The 14,102-nt window shown below is 41.8% G+C and overlaps 1 protein-coding gene across 4 annotated transcripts in view; it reads left to right on the forward strand.

The window, feature by feature from the left end:
- KCNAB1 (potassium voltage-gated channel subfamily A regulatory beta subunit 1) overlaps positions 1-14,102 on the forward strand; it is a 300,021-nt gene that overhangs the window by 270,504 nt on the left and 15,415 nt on the right. For all 4 annotated transcript variants that reach the window (XM_050966049.1, XM_050966046.1, XM_050966047.1 and 1 more), the window contains one exon: positions 13,379-13,464. In XM_050966049.1, coding sequence (XP_050822006.1) covers positions 13,379-13,464 — 86 coding nt within the window. The remainder of the gene's footprint in view (positions 1-13,378; positions 13,465-14,102) is intronic.

The raw sequence follows: 14,102 nt of genomic DNA on the forward strand, positions 1-14,102 counted from the left end.
AACCAGTTAAGAGAGGCCTTTCCATTACTCTGCAGTGTGGCCAATGACCTCTTACAGTACAAACCTAAGTAAACAGGCTTATCTAATGAGGACAGGCCCAGAGAAGACACTCCTGACCAGTCTGTGTTATATCCTCCAAGACCTGTCTGTCTGAAGCCAAAATGCCATTAAGCTGCTGCCCTTAGTGGATCGAAAGTGATTTCATGGAATGCAGTACGCCAATTGTGCAGTGCCTTGCATAGAGTGGAGGGAATTCCTTCCTGAACCTACAAGTTCGTTCTCTAAATGGTTACATGCATCTACATCATAGAACAGATTAACTGCGTAGGAAGGATTTTTGCACGGTGTGCACCAGAATGTTTTCAGAACCCCTTCTATGGCTCAAATGACAGCTTGTATACATCTATAGATAGAAAAGTAAATAATTCCACTTGAATCATTAAAGACAATCTGCAATATTAGCATCAGCAGAATTATAGTTCCCCTACAGCATTCTACAACCCTAGGGTATCCGGCAAGATTTCTGGAGAAGGGAGGCTTGAGGGAGGGATTTGACTATGAATGGTGTGGTGTTTACTCTTTTCATGTACTGTTTTTTTAAATGGTTCACCTAGTAAGCATTTTCTATCCCATAGCATCTGTTGAGCCATCTGTCAGTTCTCCAATATCTGGCATGCACAATGCGTGTTAAACTTCCTTGGGGAAAAAATATAAACCCACAGTCATTCCTGATTCCTACTCCTTATTTATTCATGTTTTCCCCAATATTCTCAGTTAGTACCACAAGTAAATAAAATTATCCTTTGCTTGCTTGCTTTTGAAACATTTGAAATAACATTTGAAATAAACATTTGAAAGAAATACTTATCCAGTCACAGCAGAGAGAAGAAATTCCTTCTAACATGCACAGTTATATAGGATTCCAGAAAATGTCAGGATATGCAGCTAGAATTTAATGGTAAGGACACACTAGTTTTTTGAAGGAAGTCAGTAGTTTCAAAGTGCCATGCGCATTCTTCAGTTTGTGTTCTTTTCATTAAAGCTGCAGTTGTTTTCCTAGGGTGCTCCTTTGGTTCAAGTGGAAAGTGGTTTATAGACTGTAAAAGTGTGTGCATACCATCAGGCTGTAAGGTAAATTTAGTAATTCTAAGGCATTCATTGTTTACAGTACCAGTGGCCGAAAAGTCAGGAAATTACATGTGAGTAAACATGTTGTTACTTTGTGGGTGGCCAAACATGTAGGGAATTTTATCTGTCAATAAATGGTAAATAATAAATGCCTTAAAACTACTGAATTACTCCCTTAGCCTGCCCATCCAAAAAATCCAGAAATCCAACTCTAGGATGCTGTATTCTTTAACCAGGGCCAGGCAAACTGGTTTAGGAATAAGTACCAACTTCCTGTATTAATAGTATAGAACTCAACCTAAAAGTTCTGAAATTTTAACTTTTTTCCCCCCTACACTCTTCCTTAACCAGAACTGCCAAAATACTGGAGGAGACCATTCCTGGGGTATTTCCAGATTGATTGGAAACAGGAAACATCAGAAATCCTGAGTTAAATCCTCCTTGTTTGGACTGTTGTAGCTCAGTTGTATATAGCTAGCCGGCGTGTCTCGCCCTGATAATGGAGTTTCATCTGCTACTGATGTCAGGGTATGCCTCAGTCCCCAGGTTTCAAGTCCTGTTTCTCCTGCACAAGCCCATGCCTGTGAGTGACCCACACTTCAGTTGTCTGAAGTGCCTGGGAGAAACTCATATCAAGGACCACTGCCAGATCTGTCGGGACTTCAAGCCCCATATGAAAAAGCACAGGGAAGCTAGTTTGATGTCCCTCCTGATGGAGGCAGCGCTCCGTCCCTCATCGGAGCTGAGCTGGCTCGACTGGGCACCCAGTAGCTCAGAATCGGAGTGGCATGTTCCTCCCTCTGTGAGAGTCTCTCAGCACCGTTCTCCTTCACTGGTGCTAAAGAAGAAACATCAGAAGCAGCTGGCCAAGAGGGGACATTTCCCAACTCTGAAGAGAGCAAGCACAGGGAGCGCAGGGGAGTGCGACCTGAGTCTGGTCACTCCTCTGCCCCTGCTCTGAGGGTGACACCATCCACTCCACCTTGTATGCAGGCTCTGTGGAGTCAAGTCCTGGACCATCCCTCAGCACCAGAGGGGCAATGTGGCACCAGCAGGATCACAGTACCATTAACCTCGGAGTTTTCATTGTGGCCAGAAAGCTGCTGGTTCTATAAGTGGCCACCACCAGCAGTACAAGAGGTGGCAGCAGTGATGCTGGGGAACAGAAGGGAGCATGTGGTCTCAGACTCCTGTTCGGTACTGGCCTACTTGGTACCATCTAGAGGGAAACCGTCTCTGTTCGCCTCTGTGCAAGTCTTCCCACCTTGGCAGTGTTCCCTGGGGCAGATGGGTACTGCCCCTCCAGGGTCTCCAGAGGATGGCCATTGTCAGACTCAGAAGTGGGGTTTTACTCCCGCTTGAGGAACTGTTGCCAGTTTCCCTCCCAAGCAGCCCTACCCCCTAGTTGGTGGATCCAAGCGCAGGGGTACCACTGAGTACTTGGCACAATGGGCACTGGCCTGTGCAGATACAATGACCATTTTGGAATGCATGAGGGAGTCCCTCATACAAGGGCCCTCTTCCAGATACTCATACTCCATAGTATCAGAAAGAAGAGAGGCCCTGTCCCTATGACTGCACCCAATCTGCACTCCTGTATTGAGCCCAGCATCGAGCCTTAGGACGTAGCTCTATGGACCTGGTCGGTGCAGAAGGAGAAGAGGAGGACTCCTGCTGGTGCAAGCCTCTTCTTCTTCATCCCTGGATGAGGCAGTGTCTGGGGCATGCGTATCTCCCCTCACAGTGACTTCACAGCTCACCAGGAGCTATTGAAAAGAGTGGCCTTGAAACTTGGGCTGGAAGTGGAAGTAGTCAAAAAATCCTCCCACAGCCTGGTGGATATTTTGAACACTGCGGACCCTTCAAAAGTGATCCTTCCTCTCAATGAGGCCATTATAAGACTGGCTAAAGCCCTGTGGCAAACCCCATCTTCCCTGCCTTCTATCACAAAAAGAGTTGAAAAGAAGCACTTTGTTCCAACTGAAAGCTGTGGGTACTTGTACTCCCACCCCCATCCAGGGTCCCTAGTGGTCTCTGAGGCCAATGAGAGGGACAGACAGGGTTAGCAAGGAGTGACCAGTAAACCAAAGGATGCAAAGAGACTAGACCTTTTTCGCAGAAAGGTTTATTCTACAAGGTGTCTACTACTCTGCATCGCCAACCAACAGGCATTGCTAGGGAGACACAATTTTAATGTTTGGGATTTGATGTTGAAGGACTCTGATCCCCAGGAGTCAAGACAGGAGTTGTATGTGTTGGTGGACAAAGGGAAAAGTGGCCAGGGCCTCCCTACAGGCTACCCTGGATGTGGAAGATTTGGCATCTAGATTCATGGTGTCTACAGTGGTCATGTGCAGATATTCTTGGCTCCAATCCACACCTCTGCCAACAGAGGTCCAACAGTCCATCCAGGGCCTTCCATTTGAAGGTACTTCACTCTTCTCTGAACAAATGGATGCGAAGCTTCACAGCCTGAAGGATTCTAGAGCCACCATCAAGTCCCTGGGTTTCTATGCTTGGTGTCTTCGATGAAACGCTTCAGGCTTCATCAACCGGTCCACTTCTCAGCTCCACCACTGCGCTAGGACTTGTTTAAGAAGCAAAAAGGAGCTATAAACCCAGACAACTGCTCCCACCTGCTTCAACTAGTGGGCCCTCAAAGATACTTGGGAAGCTCCAAGCAGAACTTTTGATGGAGTGCCTGAGGGCATTATACCAGTTCCTGCACTGGATCCTGCCCCCTTTTGTTTTCAGACCTTTTCTCCTGCTTCAGCACAACATGGTCCCTCATCACCTCACACCGCTAGGTACTGAGTACAGTGGAGGAAGATTACACTCTCCAGTTTATTTCCATCCCTCCCTCCCATCCCTCTTCCCTGTCCCTCTTCGGGGACTCTTCTCATGAGCCACTTTTAGACCAGGAGGCACAAGCCCTCTTCCAGGTAGGAACCATGGAGGAGGTACCTCAGAGCTTGAAATGGAAAGGGTTTTACTCCCTTTATTTCCTAATCCTGAAGGCCAAGCAGGGGTCTCAGACCCATCCTAGACCTGTGTTTCCTTAACAGTTATCTCAAGAAACTGAAGTTCCACATGGTCTCCCTAGCCTCTGTTATTCCCTTCCAGGATCCAGGTGACCAGTATGTCACCTTCGACTTAAAAGTTGCCTATTTTCATATCTCCATATTTTGGGGCCACAGAAGATTTCTCAGTTTTGTCATGAACCAAACCCATTACCAGTTCACCATCCTCTCCTTTGGTCTGTCAGCAGCCCCTCAGGTATTCATGAAATGCATGGCAATGATGGCAGCCTTCCTCAGAAGGTGAGGAGTGCAAGTGTTCCCTTACCTCGATGACTGGATGATCAAGGCCCAGGTGAGGGCCAGCCTCCACTTAGTCTAAGCTATTTTCCAAGCACTGGGCCTGCTGATAAACAAGCAGAAGTCAACACTCATCCCCATTCAGAGGACAGAGTTCACTGTTGCAGTGTTTGATTCCACCTGGGCCAGAGCCTTCCTCCGAGAGGTTTGCTTCCAGATAATGTCATCTCTGATATCGCAGATCAAGGCCCGCTCCATCACAACAAGCTGTTTCTGCCTCAGACTATTGGCTCATATGGCCTCGTGCACATATGTGATACAGCATGCGAGACTTCACCTCAGACCCTTTCAAGTGTGTCTGGCCTCGGCACACTCACCAAACTGTCATCATTTGGACTTCATGGTTATAGCTTCCACCCAGGTCCTTGCCTCCCTAGACTGGTTTAAGATAATCTAATTCAATTTACCTGTGACTGAGAACAGGTTTGAACCTTTGGAGTGCTCCAGAGTTTCTCATTGACTCATGCAAATAAGAGAGGAAAAAACCTCTGAGTCATCTAGTCCACCCTCTGCCAAAGCTGGATTGCTCCCAAAAGTTCTAAGGTGTATCAAATCACTTTAAAGTCTTATGTTAGGCATTGGATAGCTGAGTCTTACATTTTTATCAGAAGACTAATTAATTTACATTCAGAAAATCAGTTGGTGCAGATGATTGTAGTCTCCAAGGAAACAGACAAAACTCTGCTAATCTAAAAAGATGAGACTCATGGTTTCTATTATTAAAAAGTCAGTCATTTTTTCTGTACCCTAACCCAGTGGCTCTCAACTTTTCAGATGACTGTACCCCTTTTGGGAGTCAGATGTGTCTTGCCTACCCCCAAGTTTCACCTCACTTAAAAACTACTTGCTTACAAAATCAGACGTAAAAATACAGAAGTGTCACAGCACGCTATTAATGAAAAATTGCTGACTTTCTCATTTTTATCATATAATTATAAAATAAACCAATTGGAATATAAATATTGTACTTACATTTCAATATATAATATATAGAGCAGTATCAACAAGTCGTCTTTATAAAATTTTAGTTTGTACTGCCTTGGCTAGTGCTTTTTATGTAGCCTGTTGTAAAACTAGGCAACTCTATAGATGAGTTGATGTACCCCGTGGAATATCTCTGTGTACCCCAGTTGAGAACCACTGCCCTAAGCAAATACTGGAACATTTTTATAATGAAAGTAATTCCATATCAGGTGCAGTATTCAACCCACATTTATTTATGAAAGGCTCAAATTAGTTCACTTAAGAACTAATCCCCTTGTTTCACTTCCTCTCAGCTCCCAATATTGTCATTGTTCCATTTCCCACAGCCCTTGGTGACTCTCCAAAGTGCCAGGTCCTCTTTTACTTTTCCCTATAACCCTCCAACAACTTCCCTCCCTCCCTCCTCCTCTCTCCTTCTCTCTCTCTCTCACTCCCACTAAAAAGCATGAAGTGGGGGTAGGCCATGTGAATTACTGCTAGTGAGTTTGCTAGTGCAGACAGTGTCCAGTAGGCTCCTCATTTCAGTGAGTCATCTGTACAAATGCAGAGCCAACTCTGTTCATTTTGGCAGCCTCTCTGATTGGCTCTGGGTTACCAGTTAAAATCTCGGGAGTTTTGTAATGGCAAGTACTCTGTGGCAGAATTAAAAAAAATAGTATAATCTTTTACAAGAACCTAGAAATCGCTATCCAATTTCACAGAAATATCTGAATAACTGGAGACAGGCCCTGGCCAAAACCCCAAGTCAAGATCTGGATCTGAATCTGCAGCTCAGAATTGTCTGTCTAGTGGTCTGATGTTGCACACTGAATGCGAACACTCCAAAATTTAGTAAAGTTCAGTATGAGTCCAGAACTCCTTGTCAGATATATTTTTTCCTCTATTTTGTAAAATGATTTCCCTTTTTTTTAATGATTATTATAATAATTCCTTTTGAAAAAGAAACAATTCCTTGATGACAAAAACAAGTATTGAGGCTTCTGGGTGGGTATATTGCATTCTTGAAGCTCCAAGTATCATTAACCAGGTTTGGTTTATTATCTTGTAATTCTAGAGTATGTAATTTTAACCAAGATGTCTTTTGGGAAACCAGCACTTCAGTTATGGCTGTTCTAACATGAGGATTTAACAGTTCACAGTTTTAAGCAGCAATAACCAATCTAAAGAATGCACCAGCTCTTTACACTGAAAATAATGAATAACAACCTACAGAAGCCAATTTTGGAATCTTCATTGCATTTCTTTTGTTTTTTAAATAAAATATTTCTGGATTTCCATGGAGATAGCTCATCCTCTGTGGCAGAACCTGTGGGAGGTGCCCTGAAAGAAGCAATCCCTCCAAGGATCCCTTTGCAGAGTGCATTCTCTGTCATTCCATTGAAGGGGGCCAGGAGAGTGAGGTTTAGGCTGAAGGGCCAGACCACAACGTATGAGGATTTGCAGGAGGCTTGGGCCATCTATGTGGAAGTGCTTTGCCTCTGCACTAGATCTGCCTCCTTGAAGCCCCCACCTCCATTGGAGCCATGCTACCAGGGATTTCAACATCTGTGGCTGCCTCCATGAAAAGAGGTGCTCTCCTGAAAAGGTGATAGAATGCAACCCGCAGGTATATTATCTTTACTGCTTAAGATTCATGGAGCTGAGGTGGGCACAGTGTACATCTGCCCTGCCAATGGCCAATCGCTTATCTCCCCTGCCAGCCTAGTCTTCACCCTTTATCCCTGTGTGGATCTGAGACCCATGGAGAGGGTTGATTCCACAGAAGTAGCTGAGCCCTGCTTTCTCACTTGAGTGAGATGATCAGTGTGTGGAATATGTCCTCCCTGTTCAGACAGAAGGAGGATGGATCTAAGCCTTGGGAAGAAAATTATAATGGGGATCACTCCTCTTCTTTCATGCCTCAGAGATACAGGCAGGGGGAGGACATCCCTGTGATTACTAAGACACGAAAGAATACTACATGGTTTTTATACTTATTATACCCTTCATGTCATGGGATTTTTAAACACAGTTTTTGTAGCAGTGGTTATAGAAAGGGGAGCTTTTAAGAATCTTTTCTAGCTAAAAATAAATCACTTTTGTTCAGGGTTATCAAGTGGAAACTTATGTTATGTTGCTGCTAGTCTGTGGCCATCGTCTGTGGCTTTGGTATGAGTTATTGCTCTCTCCTGGGTAAGGAAAGGCTTCACGGAATCGGAATTAACTTTGAATTTAGATCAGATGTGACAGCCCACCTGTACCAGAGTGTTACTTATAAGAGCTGTTGTTAGATGTAGAAGAATCAAAAGGCATACACTTGGAATTTCTTAACAGTATGTTTGTGTTCAACAGAGAAAGCGAGATTACCAGAGTGTAAGATCAAAACAGCAACTTAACCACCTTAGCAGCCCGTACTCTTCTCTGCAGCTGAGAATGCACCTTAATAAGAATACAGGTGCAAGCAGATGAACGTTCACTGTTAAAGCCTAGTCACCTCTAGTCAACTGGAAAATAGCAGCTCACATGAGTTCCAGATTAGCCCATGTCTATTCATTCTGAGGAGTAAGGCCCTGGCCCAACGTTTGACAATGCACAAGGGGATTGCTGCACCTATAGAGAACCCTACTGAAGTCAGTGGGGATCTGCACACATTGTCAATGGTAGGATCAGGACTAACTTTTAAGGTGCTAGCTAGATTAAAATATTCTGCAAAGCACATGCTAACAATACTTTATTTCTAATACATCACAGGATTCACAGATTAATAACATGGATTCCAAAACTTACAGCAATTGCTTGTGTGCTGGGTACACAACAGCACTTATGTACAAAAGGGGAGGAAATGTTATGATTTGTGGTATAAATATCTGGGGCTTGTTTTCATACTCTAAGTAGCAGAATAAAATAAATTATTGCAGTTAATTATAAAAAATTATTTTTGTCTTCATTTCATTGCCTGCCACACACAGCTATTATAAAACACTGGTCATCTTGGGCCAAATTTTGCATAATAAATAACAGTAATGTAATAAATTAATAACAAAAACAATAAGCACTTCCATTCGGCCTTTCATCTGAGATATCACAGCAGTTCATAAATATTCCTAACATCTGTGGTAACAGAGACACAGGCACCAGGATTTGACCCATAGAAAATAATTTTAATCAGCTTCAAAATTGTTACAGGCTGGAAGGGATTGTGTTACAGATTCTAAATAATCATTTATTTACAGTCAATCAACAACTTCCACTCCCAAACCTGTTAGCCACTCTTTCTGTAAGACCCTGACATATTTATGTTCCCCTGCGCAGGCAGCCAGCTAGCTAACAGAGGGAGCAAAAGACCTGTTCCCTATTCACAAACCTCTTCCCACAACTATTCAAACATCACTAAGGTTGCATTTGTTAGACAAGATATACACTTTGCCGTGCTGGCTTGTGTTCTAGTTTTTAAAGGCAAAGGGAATAAAAATCATCATTCACCAAAGAGGGTAGGACGCAAAGGTTAGAAAATGTTATATTCAAACTTCCAAGAAGATGTTAATGCAATAAAGAATAAACAAAGCCATCATTAAAAAGTAGGCATTCTTTGAATGACTATTTATCATGTAACCCACTGTTTGAACATACTCAGAATTTTTTCACCATTCAGTGCCATGTTAGTTACCTGTTCATCATGCTCTTTATTGGATCAGAGTATGCTCACAAATTTAATTAAGCCCTTAAAGTGGGTGAAATACAGTGTGGCTGTGTCCAAATGAAAAAAAAAAATGACTGCAGGATCTTCTGCATCCTTCCCTTCTAAGGGGGAAAAAAAGAGTCTAATCAAAAAATGTAACACGCTACCAATGAAAAAACAAGCTGCATATAAAATATACAGAAACAGAAGCATGGCAAGAGGGATAATGTCTAGTTTGGTGAGATTTCTTCTAGGAGTATAGATGGAGACTTTATGTTTATCTGCTTCTCACTACCTGCAGAAGAAATCTCATAAAAACTCCAAGATTTTCAGAGTAATCCACCCTCTGCCAGGCTTCTTTACTTGATCCCTTTACAAAGAGGAAGAGAATGATTTTGATATAAAAGGATATATGTCTTCAGGAACTGATACGCTAGACAGTTTTATATGCAGCTACAAATGTAGTGTAGAATTTAATAAGATGCCACACGCCAGGCTTTCTCAATCCATCTAAATGATCAATAGCTATGATTCCATAATAACTTGACTGCAATTTAATAGGTCAAAAATCCATCACATAGATTTAAACTCCAATCAGTTTCTTGCAACTTTGTTCCTTGAAAAAGACAGCTCCTGCTGGTTGCAAGACACCCTGTGCTTTACTGATAATATGCTACTAAATATTAGGGACAGTTTCTTATGCTTCTCAGACCTCATCTGGGTTATTTTTGTCAGGTGTCGTTTAAATGATATGCTATCAGAGTGGGTAAAAAATCAATTATTAGGATAATTTTATTCCACATAATGGGTTTATTTCTTTTTTAATACTGAGATGATGTTGGCTGAATTGGGTTTCTGGAAAGAGGTTTAATGCAGCATTAAGTTTATAGATAAGCAAGGAAAGAGGTTAATTACTGGGTCCTGTGCTACAGAGGATTAAGATCTAAGAGGAAGATTAAAGTTGTCAGACATCCTGCAAGATACTGTGCAGAGTGAGTTTCTTGATATTTGGTGTGCTTTTAAAGCCCCAGCTCCTGGAGTCATGTGAATACATAAATATCTCAGTTCAAACTAAGGCCTAAGTGAGAACAAAGTAGTGTGTAGGCTGTGTGAGGGTCCTCTGTGCAGTGGTGAATCTCACCCTCAGGGAGCAGTCATGGTACCTGTCGGCTGTGTGCCCAACTGCTCATTTTTACACACACAGAGTTCTGAATATATAGGCCCAAGGACTAAATTTGCCTTTGTTTGTTGCTAAATTAACAATAGTGATTCTGAATGAATGATATATTCCATCTAGAGAGGGCATTGTGCCCAAGCTCAGCAATAGACATAGCATTATTAAACATGGAAAGGATAGTGATTTTACCATGATGATTAATCATGAAAATAATCAACCTCTTGTGAACCTGCACTGAGACAGAGCAAGAATGGAGACAGGAGAAATTTGGTTTCCCATGAGCCCAAGTCAGCTGGCATGGGCATGGGTGTTTAATTGCATTGTAGCCATACCCTATGACACTGGGAAACCCAGTCATCAATACATGTGGTGTTCACTGATTCAGTGTCCAGGGGCTTTTCTATGCAACCAGGAAGGCCAGAAATTTAACTTTTTTTCTTTTAGTGAAAACTGTGATTCCCACACCATTGCTTGATTCCAGGAGCTGATGCTTTAAAAAAGCCAAAACACTGAATGGTCAGTAGAAGGACTAAACACTACTTAAGTCCTACTTAATTCTTTAAGTGATCCACAGGCCTTGTGCTGGCCTTCTGCACTGGGGTGAATTTCACCCTGATTGAATATATTGCCCCACCCCAGTTAATCTTTTGGCTCCCCACTCCTATGGAAATTAATTATACAGTACGAGTACATAGGTAGTTATAAACTGTAGAGACCAGAGTCTCAGCTAGTGTAAATTGGCATAGTTCCATTAAATTGCTGGAGCTACACAGATGATTTACACCAGCAAGGGTCTCGCTCTAGGCTTCTAGAAATCTTAATGTTGCACACCCCAGCTTTCTCCATCTTTCTCCATTTCTTTCCCTTTATTAGAATGAAAATCAGCATCACCTTCATTTTAAGGTCAATGCAACTTAACAACTGCAAACTAAACTAGGTTGTGGTATATGCGTACATAACTCTACATATCATGGAAAAGACATAGAGTCCCCTAACTTACCAAACACAAAAATTGGAACCACAAGATTCATGCTAAACATCAACACTTGCTGAATTTTGCTTATTTGCATCCCATTACATAACTCTCTTCCTGCTCATTGTCCAGATTATTGGGACAGGGAATTTGTTCATTTCTAATGTACTTAGCATGCTTTGGGCATCCTAAAATTAATAGGCCAAGATTTTAGAAAACCAGTTGTGTCTCAGAGTATGTCTACACTGCAAAACAGTTGTGTTCTTAACTCAGATCAGTTACCCACCACAGGTTAGCTAAGGTTAAAATAGCAGTGAAACCATGACAGCTCTGCTTTTAATTCAGGTTCGGAGTTTGAGTTCAAGCCTAAAGGGCATCCTGAAGTTGAAATCAAACTGCTAACCTAAGTTAAAAGCCACGTTGCCACGTCTTCACTGCTATTGTAACCCAAGTTAGTTAATGCTGGTTAGCTACTCTGAGTTAAGAACACACCTTTGTTTGGACATACTCTAAGTTTAGGCATCCCTAAATAAGTGACCTTATTTTTTTTTAAGAAGTGCTGAACACTCCACAATTTCCATTGGTGAGACCCAGATATTTTGCTCCTTTCTCAACCAGTGAAGTGAAATCCATTCGGGAACTTGTCGAGATCCACTTCTGGGTCACACCCCTGGTTGAGACATTCTGATCTAATGGATTGAGCAAGGAACTCAGGAGTCAGGATATCCAAGTTCTGTTCCTGGGGCTATCGCCGACTCTCTTCAAGACTATGGACAAGTTAGTTAAACCTTCTGCACCTCGGTTACTCCATCAGTAAATGAGAGAAAAATGCCTACCTAGATTTGGAAAGGTCTTTGAAGTCTATGGAAGACAAAGTACTATATAAGTGCTAAATTACGTTATTAATGATAAAAATATCACCTCTTCCATAGTTGCACATAGAATGATAAAGATTGTAGAATTCGAGGTGGGGGGAGGAGAAGAAGAGGCATAATCTAATACTTTGATACACCATGAGGTGTAAATGGACAAAGAAAAAACAGATGTATTGATATAACCAACAATCTGATTAGCCAGCTTTATATTTCATCACTGACATCTTAACAATCTTAGTAAAAAGCAAGACGACAGAGTGTACTCTTGTGTTTTGTAAAATTAAATGTTAAAAAAATCTTTTGAATTTAAGTTTGAAGCAGAGGTTTTTAGTCATTACATTTCCCAAACCTCTTCTACAACGCTGCCCTCTTGTGTTCTTAAATTTTAGAAAAATAATGTCATGAATAAGCATGAGCATACTTTGTTTAATAAGAAAATTTCCATTCCATTACCCACCATGGTAATTCTCCTAAAATTTCCATATACTGTGCAACTTCATCCACAAACAGGAAAAAGAGATGCAAAGAAGGGAGTTTGAAGATGGAATATATTATTGCATCAGCTACAAATCTATTATTTTAGGGTTGGTTTTAGTTTCAAGTTGATCATTGACCAAAACTGCTTAGCCCATTATGAACTATTAATAGCCACATATTTACTGTAAAGTTGGGTGGGCCCAGGGAAAATCCCTCCATCGGGACATCATCCAGCCTTGGGAGATTCACAACCTCAACCTGGATCTAGCTGCTAACTTGGCAGCTGCCACCTATTTCTATAGTAGCCTGAACCCAGGGCCTTATTTCTTATCTCATGCATATCTTCTGTAACTGGAACTCCATGTCTGTAGTGATTACACTCAATTTACATTATTAAAAATGTATCCAAATCAAGTTCTAACAGGCCAGTTCCAAACACCCAGAATTGTTGAGTTTGAAATCTGAAAACAAGCCTCATAGTTTGGGCCTGACTCACCTGTAAAGTCGGGTGCATGTACTAAAAAAGCAAACATTAATGATGGGCAATATTAATATCTTGTTTTAGGCCGGTATTTATTGAGTGATCTCTATATAATGTACTTGCATGTGTGTAAACCATCATGTGCTCGGTTATTTACAATTGTTTGTAAATATTGTAGTAATTTGGGTGGTAAATAAATGGATTAATATGAAATTTCGTAGAGATCTCATCTTTTTCTTCTTATTCAGAAATTGTCCGAGCAATGACACATGTGATAAACCAGGGGATGGCAATGTACTGGGGAACCTCACGCTGGAGTGCTATGGAGATCATGGTAATGTAGCTTTTAAAAAAGTATTACCAGTTTCTGTTATGTACTCTAGATTCCATTCAGGGCTGCAGAATTTGCCAAAATGCAAAGCAAAGGTTGAACAATAAGCACCTGTCTATGCTGGGAAAGTTTTTGAACTGGTTTTAAAATCCGTTCAGCTAAAGCAATTTTAAAACCAGTTACAATTGTGTAGACACACTTTTAGGTGGATTAAGGTGGCCTGACCTGTTTTTACTGAACTGATTTCACAGTGGTTTGAGCATTGGCCTGCTAAACCCAGGGTTGTGAGTTCAATCCTTGAGGGGGACATTTAGGGATTTGGGGCAAAAATCTGGGGATTGGTCCTGCTTTGAGCAGGGGACTGGACTAGATGACCTCCTGGGGTCCCTTCCAACCTTGATATTCTATGATTCTATGAACTCCTGTTGGAGTTCTCCAGACAGGCTCAGTAGTCCCAGATGCTTCAATAAACTTCCCAAACAATAGTACCTGTGAATGTGTCCGATCTGGGTGCCAGGGGATGACGTTGCACTGAATATGATTCCAATATTGCGGAGAGTTTCTCCATGGATAACTCAGTCAGCTGGCCATATTAAATAGATTTGTCAGCATTACTATCAATTCCAGAAATCTCAGGACCA

This window comes from Gopherus flavomarginatus, chromosome 8 (genome assembly GCF_025201925.1).
Source record: "Gopherus flavomarginatus isolate rGopFla2 chromosome 8, rGopFla2.mat.asm, whole genome shotgun sequence".
Taxonomy (NCBI): domain Eukaryota; kingdom Metazoa; phylum Chordata; order Testudines; family Testudinidae; genus Gopherus; species Gopherus flavomarginatus.